This window comes from Nyctereutes procyonoides, unplaced genomic scaffold, assembly GCF_905146905.1.
Source record: "Nyctereutes procyonoides isolate TBG_1078 unplaced genomic scaffold, NYPRO_anot_genome, whole genome shotgun sequence".
Taxonomy (NCBI): Eukaryota; Metazoa; Chordata; class Mammalia; order Carnivora; family Canidae; genus Nyctereutes; species Nyctereutes procyonoides.
The window spans coordinates 65,776,917-65,799,058 of record NW_026575140.1 but is presented as its reverse complement, the minus strand read 5'-3'; the positions used below and the strand labels follow the sequence as shown (position 1 = coordinate 65,799,058).

The 22,142-nt window shown below is 36.7% G+C and overlaps 1 protein-coding gene across 3 annotated transcripts in view; it reads right to left on the bottom strand.

Annotated features, from left to right (window-relative positions):
• Positions 1 to 22,142, bottom strand: part of DDX10 (DEAD-box helicase 10) — a 267,786-nt gene that overhangs the window by 111,065 nt on the left and 134,579 nt on the right. For all 3 annotated transcript variants that reach the window (XM_055307117.1, XM_055307118.1, XM_055307119.1), the window contains 3 exons: positions 16,299 to 16,418; positions 13,374 to 13,535; positions 2,091 to 2,147 (listed from right to left, as the gene is read on the bottom strand). In XM_055307117.1, the coding sequence (XP_055163092.1) occupies positions 2,091 to 2,147; positions 13,374 to 13,535; positions 16,299 to 16,418 (339 nt within the window). The remainder of the gene's footprint in view (positions 1 to 2,090; positions 2,148 to 13,373; positions 13,536 to 16,298; positions 16,419 to 22,142) is intronic.

Below are 22,142 nucleotides of genomic sequence, written 5' to 3'. Positions count from 1 at the left end.
GAAGGCACAGCCACAAGTCACACATGATTATGTGGAAATATATTAAAGAGATGATAAAATTAAATTATCATTTAAAGCACATGCATAAAGACAGTAAGGACACCTGATAATTTGCACCATCTACTTCTTAGACATCACAGAACATAAGGCCATCACCCCTTTTTACAGTCGCTCCAGATAATATTTTGTGGGTCTGTTTCCAAAGGGGCAACTGAAAAGCCATGGGAGTCTTCATCCTGCCACTTTCATTTGAAAAGAAGTGGGGTGCAAACAGGTTGATTCAAGCTAATTCCTTGGGACTCTACCAGTCAGCCTGAATCTGTCACTGCTGCCAGTTCTTGGTGTCTCATGAAATGTCTGAGTCCTGGCTACAACCTGGCCACTCACCTCTCTGCTAAAATCATTCTTACAAGACAGGTGCCACCAGTGAGCAATCAGACAGCCTCTGTCTACTGAGGGCTCCTGGCCTAGCAGCACAGCCATAGTAGCTGCAGAGCCTCTTCTCTGTATTTCCAGTACAAACCTTAGTGGTTGGACAGAATGAGGTGTCCTCATTCCTAGATGTCAGGAGCAAAAAGATGACAAAACTTTAAGGGGGTAAGGAGTGGAAGAGTGGGCTTGGCTTGAGGAGTTCACTTCAGCAATCTGCCCCAGTGGAAAAAATAAACTGACAGCCATTACCAGTTTTTTGTTTATGTCCCAGCTGGCAAAGTATCAAAACCAAATACATATGCCAATTTATAGGAAGATAAAAGAAGAGGCACAAGAAGCAGCCTCACTGGTGAGAATAATTCATGACTTTAACCACTACACAGGTGAAGGATACAACGTCAACAAGAATACAACTAACCATCTTAGGAATATACACAAATATGCAGGAATATACAGAAGGGCAATACAGTAAGCAGGCTTTCTTCTAGCTCCAGATTACACATCTTTCATTTTATAATTTTCCGTGCAGAAATGAGAGAGCTTCTTAGTGAAATAAAATAAGTTTAGATTTATGCTGAACATGAAATATTCATAAATATCAAATGCTTTCATTAGATTTAAAGTTTCCTTCTTAAATTTAAATTTTTTCCACTACAGCCCCTTAGATGTAATTTCTATGCCATGACATTGCACGTTTGTATTTTAAAAGCATATGCAGAATCCACCACCTGATTTCGCAGTCAGGCCGCACACAGTATAGCTCTCGTTTTTGGGCACCTTTGAAGACAGAGTGATATTTAATACTGAATATAAGCAGTCTTTTCATCTTACACTGCAGAGTAATTGCTTCCCACTTCAGAACTATAAAATGAGTTATCATCTCTGACTTGCTCTGTAAGTGCTATGGCCAGCACGGAAAAAATGACAAAGAATATTAAGGGCTTACTTGAGGGAGTCGGATCTTTGCTAACTGCCAAGAAAAAATCATGGCTAGTCAGGCATAGCACAATGAGACACGGCATGAGAAATGACATGTTACTGGGTCCTGGTTCTAGGAAATCATTTGTACTCAATGCCCTCAGCATGCAGAAGCTGAGCCTTTCTCAGTGTGAAACAACAGCCAAATATTATACGTTCACATGGGTGGTGTTCACATTGTATGATCTTAATTTTGTTAAAGAAAGAAGTGTATACATGAACATATATGGATGATACTGTGCGTATATACTTGCTGAAAATTTTTGTTTACAGAATATAGTGAAGGCATATGATACAGACTGCTTTCCCCTAGATCTCAGGAGTTGAAGCAACCAGTGCTTTCAGAGATATCCATTATTGAGCTGGGTCCACATAGCTGTCTGCCTAGTCAAAAGATGGCAGAGTTTAAAATCCTGTCAAGCTTGTCCTAAACCATCCCCCATATTTAATAGGCAGAAAATATAATGGAAAAAGGTGATGTGAATAGAAGGGCAATGGCCAATAAGCAAATTATCTTATGTATTTTTCAACATGCTTTATGGAGGAAAGAAAAGGAGAAAGTAAATGACAGGCACACATGGACTTATATCCAATATGAACAACATGCATATGGAAAAGCAGAATATTTAAATCCTATTCAATGTTAAAACAATTTTTTCATAAAAAATATCAACACTTACCTTTGCTTGTCTCTTACTGGCTTCTCTTCTGGCTTCCCTTTCCTTCAGTCTTTTCTCCTACAACAAGAGGGGGAAATCAGAAGCACATAAACTTCTGTTTATTACGTTTAAATCAAACTACACATTCTTCATTTTTTTAAAGTCAACTGATACTGACATTCATATTTCAATAAATATTTACTGAGTGTCCACAACGGGTTTGGCATAAGTAATCACAATCGTTAAGTATGTGTCAAACAGATCTGGAGTCAGATCACAGTTCTACCACTTACTAGCTTTGTAATTTGGGGCAACTTATTTATATTTTGTAATTTGTTTTCTCACTGAAACATGAAGATAACAGGAACACACAGTTCATAAAATTGGTATAAGAATTATATAAGATACTATATACATATGTGCTTAAGATAATGTCTGAGATATGACTGGTATATAGTCAATGTCAGCTAGTAGAATAAATAGGGGAAAAAATCCATTGGTGACTATTTACCTTCTCCTCTAAAAGGAAAATTTATAAGGATATGAAATCTGTTCTTAGAAAAGTGGCAACAGGGGATCCCTGGGTGGCGCAGCGGTTTGGCGCCTGCCTTTGGCCCAGGGCACGATCCTGGAGACCCGGGATCGAATCCCAGGTCGGGCTCCCGGTGCATGGAGCCTGCTTCTCCCTCTGCCTGTGTCTCTGCCTCTCTCTCTCTCTCTCTCTCTCTCTGTGACTATCATAAATAAATAAAAATTAAAAAAAAAAAAAAAGAAAACTGGCAACATTTTCTCAAACAAAAAAACAATGGAAGATCATTCTTATAAAGCATGTTATTTCTATTAAATTGCTGTATAATTAATTGCCCCATTAGTTTTCCAATGATCATAAAATAGAAAATGCAAAACTAACATTTTTAGAAGAAAAAAAATCAGTGTATACAACATTAAAAGTCAAAATGAAACAACCCAGCTAAAGTTGAAAATAATGTTTTGTTTTTTTAAGATTTTGAGAGACAGCACGTGCACAGGCACACATGTGCATGAATAGGAGGGAGGGTCAGAGGCAGAGAAAGAAGCAAACTCCTTGTTGAGCAGGGAGCCCAATGCAGGGCTCAATCTCAGGACCCCGAGATCATGACCTGAGCTGAAGGCAGAAGCTTAACCAACTGAGCCACCCAAACACCCCAAAAACAATTGTTTTAAATTTAAAAAAAAAAAAAAAAACTATTTCTCTCTCCAAAAACAAAGTGTTGAAATAACAAAAAGGCTAGACTCAATCCAAAGTTCATAACTAACTATTTTATTCGTAAAAAATTTTAATGAACTGCTAGGTCAATGTAAAATCTGAGTAAACAACAAGTAATTTCCTTTTATGACCATGATTCACTATTACAACATTTATTGATTTGAAAATTAACAAGTTTTCTGAATCTGGCCTGTCATTATCATTATGTTGTACTGATACATGACCTTCTCCAGATTCAAAAGCCAATTCTAACGCATACTCTGAAGACAGACCTGAGGCCTCTCTGTTGCTCCAAGCATTGACAGTAGCCAATTATCACTATCCTCCTCATCTAGGTTTATAGACTCCTTTACGACAAACTGAGAACATAAATTTTGAAAGTCTCAAAAGAGATTAAATAATAATTACTGCAAAGAGATGGGGGTTCCACAGAGCTTACCAACTCAGTTTCTAGAGCTCCGGAATGCACAGCAGGAGAGCTAAATTCTAAGGGAAGCTAACAAAAATTCACACTCACATGGCAACTATGAATGTGTCACACCCCTAAATAATGCATCACGTTAAATTATTCCTTTCTGTTATTATTCTTTTTTTAACCCACTTTTGGAGAAAATGGATATCCCTTTGACTTCCAAATAAAACATAAAACTAAAAGGGCAGGTAAAACTTAAACAATGTGCAATTATACAGAGGAACATTCTAAAGACTGGAAGTCCCAGGACCAAGGTCAGAGGAAAAGGAACGCTGAACAAGAACTCAGAACATGGCTCACTCTTTGTGAGAAGCTGATGAGGTGACAGGACTGTTCTCTAACCTGGGTCTTCATGTGCCAAGTCTAGTGGTTTTTTCCAATACAATCCAAGAAAAATTAAAATGTCAGGGTTTAGAGACTTTAACAGATGACACGTTAATAATAGAGGAAATAATACCTGATATTATTTTTAACAAGCAGCCAATGAATGCCGTTGCTATTACCCCACACCACCCCTGACCTGGTTCTCTGACAGGCTTCTGAGAGTGGTTCTGCCACTAAAATAAAATACTGAGATTAAAATAACATAAATAAATATTATATAAAAATATATTTTATATATATATATAATATATATAAAAATAATATTTTTTAATTAAAAAACCCTTCCTCAGGAGGAAAAAAATTTCATGGATAGCAGTTTCTCAATATTTGCAATCAAATTTTTTATAAAAGTTACCAGCATTTACTGATTTTTTATTAGCATTAGCAGATTATAGGAATAGATGAAAGTAGCAAAATATTAAAAGAATTGACAATTGATCATAGTTACATTTAGTTATATTAATATCCATAGACTATCAGCTATTTGTAATCTTTCTTCTCTCTTACACACACACTTCTATTTTCTACAAATAAGTTTTCATGTTTTGGAAGGTAACATTAACCAGAGCAGTATTTAAAGCTATTCTAAAAGGTCATGGTGACTTTCAAGAGTTGCACCGCTTAAAGTTATTTTAAAACTATACCTACATGAGATGCAGCTGTATAAAACAAATAAAACAGTAATGAAAGTGAACTTGTTAAAAAAAAAAAACTTGTGTCCACTAACACATTATTACTATTATTATTTTCTTAACTACAGTAATAGATCTGAATTAAATAGCAATATGCTAGCATTTTACATATATTTTGAAACCATTTAACAAAATTTTTGAAGCATTATTTTTTCCCATTTTACAGATGGAAAAAAAACTGAACCAAAGGGATTAAGTAACTGGCCTGAAATCACACAGTCAGTGAATGAAACTGAGACTAAAACTGGGTCTACGGAGCCAACACCTTCCCCCTCATCTCCAGCACACCTCTTCACCACTGTCTATCTAATCCATTAGAAAGTGTACTTGCTTTGTGGATGCATAGTGTTTTTATCTTATCAATATGTCTAAGACAAATGCTCCATTTCCTTTTATTAATAATGGCCTGCTACCATATGGGTCTTTTCATCTTGATAGCATATTTTTTTCCTGATAGCATTTTGTGGACATTATCTAATTAGTTTTTGCCAACCTTCTGTGCAGGGGGAAAAAACATTTATTTAACAGACACAAAAATTTTTGTTGTAATTATTCAGTAATTGACCTTCTCTCAACACATTAGAGGATCGGAAAATGGCACTTCAAAGTTCCAAAGAATAACCTCAATATGTTCAAATCGGAAAAACCCTATCAATACCAGTAAACATAATCTCTACTCTAGGACTTTTCATCTAGCCATTTTAATCCTAGCAGAAAAAATACACTCATAATTCCCCACTGCTATAGAAAATTCCAGTATTAATCTATTATAGACAATGAGAGACATTACAAATCTCCAATTTTAACTATCAGAACTCACATGTGCACGCAAATAGGTTAATTTTTCCTTGTAAGATTTCTACCACAAGTCCTGGATGGATGAAGGATAGCTAAAACCTTGAAAATAGGAAGTGAACATCACACAGAACTTCATTACAAATAAGAATAATTTTCAATACTGAGTGAAACACAAGGAAAGCTAGAAAAAAATTTTTCTTATTTTAAAAAGCTATGGTACTGCTCTATCTGAAAAGAGGAAGGAATAAACATTAGTCTTCAAACAGAGGAGAAAAACAGGAAGTAGAATTTATGGTAATTCAAAATTTAGAAAATGAAACAGGAAGAAAGTGCAGGAAAAACTAACTTTTTAAAAAATATATATATATATGAATTATAGATGTTATAAATGACAAGACATAAAGACAAAGAGTTGGTGTACAATGACTTGAGGGGCAAATAAAATTTAATTTTATTAGATTTAATAATTGAGATTCTCCTTCCCCTTTAATTTTATGTGGCTCAAATGCTTTAAACCCTTTATTTTCCTATTTCATTTTTAAGGACAGAGTGGTACCAAAAGCTATTTGATGCCACACAAAAAGAAGGCAAAATTGTATCTTCAGTCCTACCATGCTACAAATGACTAAATGTAAGAAGAGCATGAAATTCAATAATAGAAACCAAATTCGCAAGGGATAGGAAAACAGAGAAATCACATTTCAAGGTACAAAACACTCCCTTTATAGATGTTATTACACTTCTTTTGGCTTCTTACAACTATAGGTCCTTAGCTTCCAGAAAAGAAAATGCCATTAAGTATGAATGTTATCAGCAGTCAAGGCTATGTATTTAAATCATTTTCATTCTATGGCAATCTTGGAAATTGGTAGATTTGGAAACACAACTCAGGAGGTGGGGGAAGCATGAGCTGTTTGAATGACTGACTCTCAGGCAGCTGTGTGTTACTTTGGTGAGGAACTGATTTCCCAGCTGCCACAGAAAACAGGAGACATCTACTCTTATTTCAGGAGCACAGGAATCTCTCTTCAGGGAAGAAAACTAGGTCCATGAAAGTGAGGAAAAGAATGATTACAAGGATTTGTGGCCCAGAAGACAGCCCCTGCCCTCCGAGAACAAAACCCCAGTTAACCTAAATCCTTCCCAAGGACTTAGAACAAAGCAAGGTTCTCTGATCTGTTCCCTATTCCACAGTTTCAGGAGAATGACATAAAAAATTGATCTCCTATATATAAATCTGTAATAACTCCAAAAAGGATATGAAGACAGGAAGAAAAATAAGTGTATGTGGAAACACTAATTTATTCTTTCAAACATTTGCTGAGCTACTATGTGCTAGACCCCACGGTGGGCTCTAGGGATCAGCAAACAGTCTAGCTTCCTACTTGCCCCTGGTCTTTGTAGTCTACGACCTAGCCTTGTGAGACCCCCTCATTACATTAGCACCAAACTCTGTCCCTGTTCCTCAAACCCAGCGTCTACTGACCACCCATCTAACAACCACCACTCTGCCTCTCAAACATTATATGGCGTTTCAAAAAAAAAAATCCCATTTTACTTAACAATAAAAAACAGACATTATAAATATCTCAAGAGCTTGCCACAGAGTTGATAAGATCTTTGCAATTTTGAGTATTTTGTTAGTCTTATTTTGGATGCTGTATATGAAGGAGGGCCCATGTACCAAGAAGCTGAACTGAGTATCACAAGATGCTGTAAGCTCTTGGAAATAAAAACAGATACCTCCCAGGCAGACAGCTCCAAACAACAGGCAAAGGTTCCATAGTAACAGGCTGCCTCCTCTCTTAGAGTACACCTTGTTGTAATGGTGGTAGTAAGGAAAGATTGAAACTGAAAGGGGGTTAGGGATGTATAGGAAGAGGATTCCTTTTCCTCCTCTGTGAATAAACTTTATTCATAAAGTCTATTTAAGAATTAAGCACCAGATGTTCAGTCCTTTATCCTAACGATGACATTTCTAACAGTAGTAAAAGTTTCTTTAGGTCATCTGAGCCAGACCAGTCTCAGACAATGCCTTAGGCTTTTAAGACTCATAGCTACTTAAACACGGACTCTAGTACTAGTAACTCTATATTCAATGAACACTCAGGCAAAAGCATTATTAGTATTGGGTCCTCAACTAAGCTATTAATCACAACACTTACTTTATTCCTTAATTTATTTGACACCAATGGCCTTGCTCTGGAAACATGAATAATTTCCATTATTTGTCATTCCTTCCTCAAAATCCTCCACTCCTGTTCCAACCCTTTCACTCACTGTTTCAGAGTCAGCATTTAAGAGAATGCCTGATGGTTTAAGATAGTGTGAAAAACAAAGACTTTGGGGTTAAGAGTCCCAGGGCTGTTATTTGTTACTAGACAAACTACCTGATCCTTCTACGTCTGCGTTGTCACCTGTAATTTACAGAAATTGTTAGCACATAATACAGTCATACATACAAAGCACTTAGCACAGCGCCCAATCAACTAACTGCTTATTACTATCAATGTTCTTGTTACTACTATTCTAAGACACCTGAGGACTGCTTCCCTCCCTCTTGACTCTCATATACATTTAGGTTTGAGGTATCTGGATTCCATGAAAACTAAATTCTGTGTCAACAAAAACAAAGGTGAAATAGATTTTTTTACAAAGTCCCTTTAATTCTTTCCTATCTGCTGTTCATACTAGTAGTTAAGTGGGACCCAAAGCAGTATTATATCATCTTTGCAAGCAGTCCAGAGCCGCATCTTGACATGGCTGTGTTATCGAAACACACAATCCAAAATGGATAAAGCACTCAAAGCAAATTTCAAGGGAATGAAAGAGAACTTCATGATGTACTGCTTCTCTCCACTCCCAGCTGTTCTAGCAGATATTATCACACTAAATACAGTCATCTTTCAGAGGTATGAATGATAACACATAACACAAAGCAGATTTTCACTCCATTAAAGACACCTTTCAGTGATGTGATCCACAGCCCACCTTTCAGAGTTCTGACTGAATTATAGGAAAACATACCCTGTTTCTATGCAAAAGTAGTGGTTCTGCCTTTACAATGTACTACTTACTAATGGTCTTCTGTGCAAAGATAATAGCTCCTACTATAATCTTAGCTCTGATATGTGGTTTCAAGAGTTTCAGTATATTAAACATAACAGGCCTAGTTAAGAACAGCCACCTGTATGCTGCCAGGGAAAACTGAAGACTGGAATGGTCTCAGGAAAAAAAAAAAAAAAGTGGTTAAATGGCTGCAAAGAAGCCTCACAGAGATAAAGAACACTGTTGACTCAGTAACCCACAGCAGGTACACAAGGGCCTGAAGTCCACAGAGTGAGGAGCTCAGAGCTCCAGCAGCAGCTAAAATTCTACTACCAGTGATGCCATAATGGTATTGTATTTCTTGCAAACTAGTTAAAATTCTTATTGTTACATTTCTAAATCATTAGGGCAAAGATATCTGCTTGAGTCACAGCAGAAATTACACGGTTTTCAAAATCTGCTAGATGAATGTTATGAGTCAAGAACAGGTATATCAGCACGTAGGAAAAAAACTGAACAGCTGAGTTCTACACCTAAAAGACTGTGTCCAATCAAAACTAGGTGCAAAAAGCTGTTCATTTTAGTTTATTTTTTTAAATATTTTATTTATTTATACATGAGAGACAGAGATTGAGAGAGAGGCAGAGACACAGACAGAGACAGAAGCAGGCTCCATGCAGGGAGCCTGACGTGGGACTCGATCCCGGGTCTCCAGGATCACACCCTGGGCTGAAGGCGGCGCTATATCACTGAGCCACCGGGGCCGCCCAAAAGCTGTTCATTTTAAAGAACAGGAGCAAATGACTACTTTCAAACAGAATCATTAAGACAAAATTCACATATACATTAATATATTATCCTCTGAAACCAAAAAACAGTCATGAAATAAACATGCTAAAAGAACATTTCTAAGCTTATGAAAACTCCTAAAACAGATACATATTTTTTAGAAATATAGATTTTTGTAGAGTTTTCTTTTTATATATAAATTTTTTTCAGGCACATCCCTTCCTTATAATTTTTTGTCAAAGTTTCTTCATCTTTTTCTATCTTCATGAAGTAAAGCTTATTCCTAGAGCCTAAGTTAGTATTTCAAGTGTTCTTTAGGGACACAATTCTTCTCAATATTCTTCCATAGAAATGACAAAATTATGAGTGACAATTTCAAGGGAAACATATTTGCCCAAGATAAAACCTTATGCTAGAAGAACTAAGAATTGTCATTATAATAAGTAATATCCTCAATTAAGAAAAAATATATGATTTCAAAATGAATTTCATGTTCAGGTAAAGCAATTAAGATAAAATAATCTATGTGAGGTTATAAATATACCTCGTTTCTAAGTCAAATTTTAGCAACCACTGTAAAATAAGTGAACAAGAAGGAGACCTAATCATCAAGCAAGGAATCCATTTTGTCAACAGGTAAAGGTGACCAATTAAAATTCCATTTTCCAAACAACAAGGACCCTTATGTCCTCCTTATACACATGGACCCAGAGGATCCCTCTGACCATTGGCTGTGAACTCCCATTCCCACTTGCTCATTTTCATTACAAGACACTGCAGTCCACACTGGTGACTGGTAATCCCAAATGGACTAGGCAATGCCAGACTCAAGATTCAAATTTAATTACTCCACCTTACAGTGTAAGACTCATTCCACCAAACAAGTCAAATGCTCAAATTTGCCAAAAAAATATTCCATGCCTTCTAGGCAGAAATCCAGTCCATGACAGCTTGGTGCATTACTAATTTGAGCATCTGTATTATGTCTTATGTATGCTACCAATAAACTTAATTATTCCAAAGTGCTCAAATGTGAAATTTTCTCCAAGTTAATACACAAACACTTATGTATGCATAAGTAATAAATTTACTGATGCAAATACCAAGAAACTAATCATATATGACTCAGGTAGAATTTACATTGAAGTTGAATAGAGAGAAGACTAGTTATTTCCTTGCACTTTTTCAGGCTACATAATATTTTCAACATCTGATATGGAAAGTATACCTCAGGTTATCGGTTACCTTGTGCAGAATATACCTATTTCATACAAAATAACAAGCTTTGACTTGTTAAAAGGACCTTTTGTCTATTTTAGTTATGGAGGCATCAAAACCAGTAGTATGTGAAGTTCTTGTGATGTCTCTCAAAACTATGTCAGCCCAAAGTGCTCTGTTCAACCTTGCTGTAAGATAGTCATAAAGATAGTTTAAAAATAATATGCTACTTTCAACAATGGTACAAATGATTTAAAAGCATAAAAATAAGTGAAAATGGCAATGTGCAGGACAATTTACGTATAGTATATTCACCTTTTCTGTAACAAAGGGAAAAAATAAGAATCTGTATTTCTATATATACACATTTGCATAAAGAAATGCCAGGATATGTTAATAATTTTTTTTTTAAGTAGGCTGCATGCCCAGGGTAGAGTCTAATGTGGCTCTTGAACTCACAACTCTGAGATCAAGACTTGAGCTGAGATCAAGAGTCAGAGCTTAACCAACTGAGCCACCCAGGTGCTCCTAGGATATGTTAATAATTAATAAAAATAGTTACCTAGAGGGGGTAGGTATGAGTAAGAACGACAGGCATGGACAGAAGTAGATGTCTCAACATTAGCTTTTTTATGATCTTGATTTTAGAACATGAATATATTTTTCATTTCAAAAATGTTGATGTAAAAAAATAGAGGCATAAAAAGCTTTTGTGCAGTGACAGAAGATCCACAGTTAACTATGGTTTAATTATAATCTTCCCAAGGACAGAGGAACCCAAGTATTTTAAGTATTCTATCTTCACAGCCTAGGGTGGAGCCTAGCACATGTTGTATAATAAATGTACAATTAGTCAATTTGAAATAGTCTCTAAAGGTTTCAGAAACAATATTCCACAGCCTAGATACAGTAACTTCCACACATGGGGGAGGAATGGGGGGGGGGGGGCGACAAGAAAGGGCAGGAGTGGGAAAGCCTTTACATCATGTAAATGCCTCCTGTTGCCTTTACTGCTGGCTACAACTTAAAAATAAAGGATAAAATGTCCTTATGCTCAATCTTCCCCTGGATAAGTATTCTAAGTAGACGGTAAGCTGAAATGTGACACACTGCTGACATTCTTAGTATTATTAAACATTTGAATAACAAATAATTAGTGCGAAATTTCCATTTAAAGAACTGTAATAAACAGCAATGCATAAAATGTTTAGTTTTTGAAATAACAGTCTCAACTGCAAACTATGTTTGAGGTTCATTTGTTTCCCACATTTCTAAAAGGATTTTTCTCACCTCTCATTCATTTCCACCCCTGCAGCTATCTTCAATGTCTACTTTTTCTTATGCATCAAGTGCTACTGCAAAGCTGCATCAAACCTTGGAGAAAAAATGAGAATTGCTGGCCTATAAAAGTTGACTGAGCCACTGAATCATTACAAGGTCAAAGAGGAGTCAAAAACCACAAGAATCCTTCTGTCTACATTCAAAGGTTTGCAAATTTCTTAACCCAGAACCTTACATTACATCAGTGATTCTTGGGCACGATACTGTGTTCCCCAGAAATCATTTTACCAACTCAAGGGCATGCTATAGAAATGTCCTTAAAAATGTAAACCTGTCTTATTTCCTTAACTGAACCATTTATCTAGTGAAATGTCCATTTTTGTGGGGAATTGAGTAGTGTGAAAAGACCACAAGGCCATGAGTGACCAGAATGCAGTAGCCCAGTTCAAGGAAAACAGAAAACTGCCAAGTGTAAGGCTAACGGCGCACATACTTCTACAGAAGCAGCCCTCTTACAAGGTTTCTTCTTTTCTAGCTTTTTTAAAATACACTAAGTAAATCTTCCATACATTATCAACTAATTGCTATGGAAATTAATGTAACTATTCAGTTGAAGCTGGAAATAATAATATCACTTACTTAGGTAAATGGTAAGCAACTTGTGGTACATCTGTACCAAGTACTGACACCCATGACGACCTGGGTGAATCTACACAGAACTACGCTGAATATAAAAAGCAAATCCCAAAAAGCTACTATATATCACACTACTTCATTTATATAACATTCCTGAAATGGCAACAATTATAGGAATGGAGTACACAGGATGAGAGAGTAATACAGAGAGTATGTTACTTCTTACAGCTCCATGTAAAATTACATTAGTCTCAAAATCAGAACCTTAAAAAAAAAAAAATCACTAATATTATTTGGGTTACCTCAACCAAAAGTAGATTTGAGCGACATTCTCAGAAATCGGTCTATAAAGTCTCAATCAGTAGAAGCAAGAAAAAGAGACTAGATAAAATGACAAAATACCCACAGAGAAAGAAGTGTTCAAGAAATCAATGAAGAAAGTAATGCAGTTACTGATAAACATCTAATGACTATTTTGATATATTTAGGGACATATTAAACGTCACTCAGCATTAATTCTTTTTTTCTTTTTTTTAAGATTTATTTTATTTATTTATGAGAAAGAGAGAGAGAGAGAGGCAGAGACACAGGAGGAGGGAGAAGCAGGCTCCACGCCAGGAGCCCGACGCGGGACTCGATCCCGGGACTCCAGGATCGTGCCCCGGGCCAAAGGCAAGCGCCAAACCGCTGAGCTACCCAGGGATCTCCCACTCAGCATTAATTCAAGATGGAAAGCTTACCCGATGCTTTGCCTTGATCTTCTTCCTATATTCTTCTTTGTCAAATTTGTCCTCTTCTTGCAGCCTTTCTTTTGCTTTATCTAAGTTGATGCCACCAGCACTGTCCTCCTCCTCGGCATCTCTGAAGACAGACTTCTGCACCTGTGGCCACTGCTGAAGTAACTGCAGATGGGAAAAAGGTTAAGTGTGGAGCGGGATGGGGACATCAACATTTCCCTTTGTATCATGATTTCAAAATAGTGCATTGCCCACTTTCTGCCTTACAACCTGTATTTCTTAAGCTTTCTCACAAACTTTATAATTAAAGTGAGCCAACCCCTACAAAGACTGTCCTAGTGATACTGCCACAATCCAGTGATGGTGAAATTCAAGGAAAAGGTCATGAAATACCTTGCAGGAGAAGCTGGTTGCTTCAACATAATCTCAAAGAGTGTTCTTCAGGGGCTATGCTCTACCAGCTCCATTCCAAACAATGTGTGCAGAGCAGTAGCCAGGGGGACCCAAGCAGGACCCACCAACTACTCGACACCTCCAACACTTCTCTCACCCTACTGTGTTGTTTACTTTCCTGTTTCTCTGACTAGAATTACTCTAATCTCCTTGAGGGCAGTTGTCTATCTTCTTCATGTACTCCCAGAGCCCAGCACAGTAGCTGGCACATATCAGATGCTCAAAATTGATCAATAAATTACATATCAACCAGTACTATACACAAAGACTAAAATAACTGAGCATAGAAGAAAATTAGCTTGGATTTTAGGAGCTGGCTCAAAGATACACAATTTACATATACAGTTCATGGTTAGGAACAAGGTAACACAGAAGTTAGGGCACTGATCTGGCTTACTCTTCATTTTTTTGCTAGGCCTACTGCATAATCCTGAATAAATTACTTCATTCTGGGCATCTGTGTCCTTGTCTGAAAAAAAATTTTAAAACGTTCATTTGGCTCAATAATCGTTCAGGTCTAACGGTATAAAACTCAAGACAATTTAAACAAAACTTATTGTCTTATTTTCAACCAGTAATTGGTTGCCAGAGGATTGCGGTAGCTGCCATTATTTTGAAAGGCCACTAATTCAACTGCAAGCTAAGTGAAGGTGTAGGCACAAAACATTCTCTTGTCACTTCCTCTCACTCCTGTCACCAGCCACTCTTCAAGATGGGATTCCCACAGTGTCTCGAATTTTGTAAGCGAATGGGGGTCACATATGTCACTGCACTAGCAGCCATGCTGGCAGCCACTGACACTGAAGAAGCAGTGAAAGGGATCGGTTGTGACAGAAAAAATGCCATCCACTGCTCTAAGTCTTCAGTCCTATTTTATAACCACATGAAAAAAGTTTGTGTCTCTGTGGGCTGCATGAGAAGTTCTTTCAGAGCTGCTTTAGAGCAGAAGTTTTGGTGTGGCTCACAGCCATACACAGGGCTCCTATCAACAGTAAGTTTCCAGTGAAGCATTTTACAGTTAAGGATTTATGCTCATCTTGAAGCAAACTGGTATAAGCTGCACAGTGAAACGTACAAGCACAACGAGGAGCCTCATCAGACTACCAGCACTCATCTTCCTGTACAGTAAGCATCTGATGTCACACAACTCTACTCTGACCGCGCTGGCTGCAGATGCTGACCTCTTTCCAGCCATCTCATAAAGATCCATTACTTATCAACAATTCCACAGGCTTCTTCTGCAACTTCCAACAACTTTAAACTGCACTCTTTCTTCATAATTTGTATACCACTTTACCCCATATTCTTAGTGCTGCAAGTCTGGTCTCCCTTCCCCAAAGTAACATCCAAATGTCTGTTAACCTCACAGCTACCAGGAAACATACTCCACTGGATACAGACTGCTTATGCGACATTTGTATTAACGATGAGTAGATGTTTTCTGTGACACATTATAGTCAGTACCTTAAAAAGTGTTATTTTATTGGGATATTGGAAAATAGTCCATTCATTCAATAAATTTATGGGTTTATTATTTGTCAGGTCCCATCCTCAGGTTTGGGGACAGAGTAGTGAGCAAAGTGGATAGACACCTTCCCTCAGGTAGCTACCCTCATTCCACTGGAGCAGAAGAAAAGGACAATAATCATGTAAATAGAGAATGTAAAGTCACATACGTGCTAGGAAGAAATAAATAAAAGACAAGGCAAGGAAAATGAGATGATGGTGGGGCAGAGGGCACAGAGAGCTGTGTGCTCAACCAGGATACACAGGAAAGGCTATAGGGTAAAGAGAGAGAAAACCAAGAGCAGCTATTCTGCAAATCCCACTATGACCACTAACCACCATCACTCCTCAGATCACTCACCTGACTTTCCAGACCTCTCTCTTGTTTAAAAACAAAGATGACATTGTGATTCAAAAGAGGGAGTTTCCATGAGCCATCCGCAAGTGGTGACCTTCTCCTACTCTGCGGGTATGTACTTACACCAAGACCAAAGTAAGGGTGAAGTGAGAGCCCAGCACCCATGTGAAGCAGGAAATGCCATCTCAGAACTGGCCAGTAAGAAACGTGCCGACACAGCATGTAAACTGAGGATGTGTGTGAAGCAGAGACTTTTTAGAGTCCAGAAAATGCAGCTGTGGCAAATAATTGTGTTACAATTCTTGTATTTGTTGCCACAGATAGTGTTGACAGACACCCTAAAGGGAAAGATTAATCTGTAAAAATGGAATTTATAAAGTTCAAAACCAACTCTGTAATCATTAGCACCCAAAAGTATGGCAGTTTACTGTCAGCGAGGCATTCCTACCTACAGACGTACAGCTGACAAAATGCCTAAGACAACAGTGAAAAGAACTGCTTTAAAGAAACATTTTCTTTTTTTCTCATTAATGAATGTAAGTCAGCAAGAGAGTCAGACTCTTTACAATACCTGGATGGTACCTCAGAAATGAAGCATTTAAGAATCTTACCTCCCCTTCATCAGTAAATGTTATCTTCTTATTAACTTTAAAATTTCTCTTCATTACTTTTTTTGCTTCTGCAACCTTTGTCACTTTTTTCTTGACACTGGATTTAGAAGGTTCTTTTTTCTGTATGAAAACGTACAAAAAGAGAGATGATTAAATGGCTGCTTTATATCAGCTATTTAAGTCTGCAAAACACTTTCCAAAATTAAATGTATTTACTGCTCATTGGCTAATAAGAAGCACCGAAAATACTGTCCAGAGACCAAGTTATCAGACGTTTTAACTAATGATACCCCCAGTGCTAAAAGGACTTACGTCTAAATAAGAAAAATATTAGACATAAGTAACTTTAAAATTTCTTCTATTACTAAAACTATGCTATCCTGATAATGCTGAAGCACCAGAAACTACATGAAAATGTAACAATGGACATTCAAGATAAATAAAGCTACCTTGAAGCTATAACACAGAGCACATTTTATAAATAGCTTTCATTCCAAGTACAAACTTAAATGTTCAGAATAGGAAAATGTTTACCTGGAAAGCAAAATTACTGCAATACATTGTTTGCAATTCAACATTCCTCCTCCCATTACAGTAATTCATTATATGAACACTGGGAAATACCTTTGATAACTAAGACGTGTCCAAAGGTGAGATAGAATCAGAGTACTTTTAACAGGATACACTGATCAGAACCCACCTAATGTCCTAAAACCACCAAAGCAAGGTACTAAAAATACAGAGTCATTGCTTATTGATGCTAAGTGAATGATGAATGAACGATCTGAATGGGGAGCTGTCCAGGTCAGACCACAGCCTGAACTGATGGCAACCTAGGGGAATTTGCATTATACTCCTTACATTAGATCCAGGACTACCATGGGTGGTGGTTAGTAAACCAATCTAAGGCAGCCTCCACCAGATGAGTAGACAGAAGAAGTCTTTGGGCAATAGTTAAGAAAATGGATTTGAATTCAAGCTCAACCACTTGTGAGCTATGTAAGAGCAAGTTTAGTTAACTGTGCTTTACCTATAAATGGAGTATCCTCAAAAATATCTATATCTCATAGGGTTGTTCTGGAGAATTTAATAAATGTAAAACACACAAAATGTAGTAGTCGATAAACCACAAATACCACTGTTATGTACTGATTTCACACTACCTAAAAAGATCATGCTAACTGTACAAAGGTTTAATTTGCAAAATTCTGGACTTTGAATTTCCTAATTGATTGGTTTTTTAACTCTGTGTTACAAGTAGCCACCCAAGAAAAAGTAAGGAAGGAAAAACTGATTTAGGAAACAAGAATTACCATAAGCTTCGAGAAGATATACTTTAGCTACGATTGCTATGTTATGCTAATAAGTATATATACAAAGAATAACTCACTTAAGGTAAATAATACTGCTAGTGTATCAAAAATGCTTAAAAATAAGTACAATGAAATAAAAAACAATGCACTTACTAAAACAGGTTTGTGGGATCCCTGGGTGGCGCAGCGGTTTGGCGCCTGCCTTTGGCCCAGGGCGCGATCCTGGAGACCCGGGATCGAATCCCACGTCAGGCTCCCGGCGCATGGAGCCTGCTTCTCCCTCTGCCTGTGTCTCTGCCCCTCTCTCTCTCTGTGTATGACTATCGTAAATAAATAAAAAAATTAAAAAAATAAAATAAAATAAAATAAAACAGGTTTGTGTCAAGCTATCAATACATTATATTTTTAGATAATAATACTTATTACGAAAATCAGCTAGTGTATCTGCAATATGATAACTTAAGCACAATAAAGTTGCTTTGACACCAATGGTTCTGTTATATGTGTATTCCTAATACTGCTTTTATAGTTCTGGTTCTTAAGGCATGCAAGCTATACTGTCTAGTTAAGCTTATTTCTCAGACCACAAATCATTTCAAATTTAAAAACATACTAAGATTTTAAATCCATAAAATGCTTATGAAAAGATTCATTTCTTCTCAAATGTCAAATTTTTATTACATCAGAGAGAGACATCAATATGATACGATTGCTATGCGTGCCCCCCCCACAAGATTTCTATGAGAAGAAATACAATTGTTTTAGGTTTTTTTCTTCCCATGGGATATCCCATCTCCTCTATCCCCCAATCCCACCAGCTCTGACTGCATGAATGTTGCCTGTCCTAGTTGCACAGGACCCTAAATTGCTCTGTCCATCCCCTCATAACCCTCTCCCCGCCACTCTACTCTGAGATATATTACTATTATTCTCTTTTAGAAAATAATACAATCTTCATTTCCTTACTTCTAAGAGTAACTGAGTAAGTTGTGTGGTGGTAAAACTTCTAAATTGAAAGAAAACAGGGTGATAGGAAGCTTGTCAACTGAGATTAAGTTGCCACCTGTAGGTCACCTTGTGATCCTGGGGCATTAATAAGACACCCCCTGCACTTCCTTCTGCCCAGCCATTATTTCTACCCCCAACCCCTGCTCTTCCCCACAATTATGAAACAGCACTACCACCATAGCCACCAGGGTTGGCAACTGTGTCACTGATTCCTCCTACTTGACCTTCTTGGTTTTAGAGTTAGGTCAATTCTTGAAGATCCTGGGTTGGCTAATATTCTGTCACCAGAGAGAGAATGCTGATTAAATAGTGCAAACTCAGATGATCATCACAATGTAAAAATAACAAACAGGAGCAAGTTATACCACTTAAATAAAAACAAAAAAATGCTGAGGAGCAACTTTCTGGGAGTGATAGTCATACTCTATACTTTGACAGGAGTTTGAGTTACATAGATGTTTAAGTTGTCAAAATTCAAATATTATACTTAAGATTGGTACATTTTACCATACATAAATTTCTACCTCAAGAGAGTTCTATAAAAAAATAAATAAATAAAGAGAGTCCTGTAAACAAATACTGAACTTTAATGAATGCCAGGCAAGCTCAAGTATATGGAAGAAAATGTAATGCTGTTGGCAACTTACTCTGAAATGCATTAAATTTAAAAGAGTGATAAATGGATAGATGAAGAATTAAATGGTAAAAGGCATATGGTAAAAGGTTAATTGTAGAATATGAGTGATGGATATTTTGGTGTCCAAAAGTACACTTTAACTTTTATGTTAAAAATTTTTTATAATAAAACACAGAAGCCTGGTCCCAGGAACAAGAGAAAAAGTCACAGAGCAAAAATACCCAAAACTGTCAGAATAGAAAAAAGTCCATCAGAAAACCAACCCTGGGAAGTGGAACTTGGGATGATGCAGGTCCACATCAAGAGCCTTATTGAAACCCATGAAACCACTGAAATTATGTCACAAAACTTGGGGTTATTTGCATCTTTATGGTTTATCATGGATTCTAAAAGGGAGCTGTGATCTCCTCCAAAAAAAAAAAAAATTTTTTTTTTAAGTTTGCTTGTTTGAGGGAAGCCACAAGAAAGGAAGAACAGAAATTACAATACGGGTGAGAAGACACATGTTTATTTCATTTTATTTTATTGACAGGCTGTAGCTTTGCTCCGATACTTGAGAATTATTATTCAATTATTCAAATATGCACTAGAGTGTCATACACAACACATCATAGTGCATACTGGGGATCCAGCACTGAAAAGAGACAGGTGGATGCCCAAGCCTCCTCGGCCTAATTCTATCAGTAGAAAGAAGACATTAAGAGCACTTGGCTGGCTCAGTCGGTTAAGCATCTGCCTTTGGCTCAGGTCAGGATCTCAGGGTCCTGGGATAGAGCCCCACATAGTGCTCCTGCTCAGTAGGGAGCCTGCTTTTCTCTCTCCCTCTGCCTGCTGCTCCCCCTGCTTGTGCCTGCTCTCTAGTGAATAAAATCTTTTAAAAAAGGAAAAAGAGGGGTTGCCTGGGTGGCTCAGTGGCTGAGCATCTGTCTTTGACTCAGGTCATGATCCCGGGGTCCTGGGATCGAGTTCCACATCAGCATGGGAAAAATATACAAGATGAATGAATTCTACATAATAGGGTCCCTGCTCAGTCTAGGCTGAGGAGAGTAAGTTAAGGAAAATTTCCTTTTGAGGGAAAAATGTTTGAACTGAGTGGCAAATAGCCAAACATGGTGGCATTACTGGTACCTTCGGGGTGTCCACGGATGGTGGATTTCGCATACAGTTTACAAGAGAGGCTTAGTTAGCTGGGTTCAATGTCATTCTTTAAAATATTAACTGTAGCACGTGATACATGCTCATTTCTTTTGTAAAGGATATTCATGTTCTATGAATTCATGTCATATTCATGTTAAAAAGCTGCCATTCATGTCTCCTTCAGCCACATGTTTACCTCTCAAAAAAAGTGTTAATAGGTTTTTCTATATCCTTTCCAGAGATATTCTGACCACATTCAAATATATATGAAAAACACCAAAATACTCAAAGACCTATCCCTGCAATCAATAGCCTTGTATACATACTTTCATGTAAATGTGCACCTAGGATAAATTTCTACAAGTTAAAGCACTCAAGTAAAAAACTATGTGCGTTCAAATTTCAAAACCTATTTCCAAATAACCCTCCTGAGAAGTTACACAAAATTTAATATTCCCAACAAAAATTTGAGAGTAATTGATTCTCCATATCTATTTTTAAAAATAGATTATTAGGCTTTATATTTGCCAGTTAGGTGAAAAAATAATATCTCAGTGAAGTTTTAATTTGCATTTGTACTGTTTTAAGCACCGCAGAACATCTCTTCAAAGGCATTTTTTTCCTATGCATCATGTATACTCTTTACCAGTATTTTTAATGAATTCCTGGCATTTTACTTTTTACTTTGTGAAATATTTTCATTTAGTAAAATTGTATCAATATTTTCTCCCACTGCATCATTTGTTTAGACTTTTGCCATACAGGATAATATTTTGTTTTCCTTTGTTTCATTTTTTGCTGAACATATACTTTTCATCTTTGTGTAATCAGTTTTTTAAATTAATAAGATTTCCTGTTTTTTTTTGTACCACACTTAACAATATTTACCCAACTAAAAAACTTCAAAAATGAATTTAACTCCTTAAAATGCAGATTTCACTCTTCCTAAAAGTTTCAACACTGGCTCTTGGATAAGGGGGGCAGGGGGAGTGCTCATTAATACTTTAAATTTCTATTCATTAAAATCATGAAAAATATCAAGTATCTTATTGTGAGGCAAAAGTCATATTTTGATTACAAGACTTTGTATTATTGGTATAAGAATGAAATTTTCAGGGACACCTGGGTGGCTCAGTGGTTGGGCACCTGCCTTCAGCTCAGGTTGTGATCCTGGGATCCGGTATCAAGTCCCCCATCGGGCTCCCTGTAAGGAGTCTGCTTCTCCCTCTGCCTATGTCTCTGCCTCTCTCTCTGTGTCTCATGAATAAACAAACAAATCTTAAAAAAAAAAAAAAAGAAACTTTCAGCCACCAAAGAGTTTAAGGAAAGACTTCCTGACAAGATGTAAAACATCAAAATGAAATTTTCATTTCCATTTGCATGTCTTTCACTACATATATGCTAGACTTCAGAATAAAATGCTAAAAGGAAAATATCATAAAATACAAATATGATAAAGCATCAACTTATTTTCAAGGTCTCATGATAACTGTAGGAGGTTGCCACAAATAACCTGGAAAATAACAGAACAAGAACAGTCCCAAAAAGCAAGGGTTCCTAGCAGGACATGTTCATTTTATTATTTTTTTGTTGTTGTTATTTTATTTTATTTATTTATTTATTTATTATTTATTTATTTATTTATAATAAATTTATTTTTTATTAGTGTTCAATTTGCCAACATACAGAATACCCACGTGTTCGTTTTAACACTAGCTACGAGAAGATTCAAAATGTAATCAATGAAAA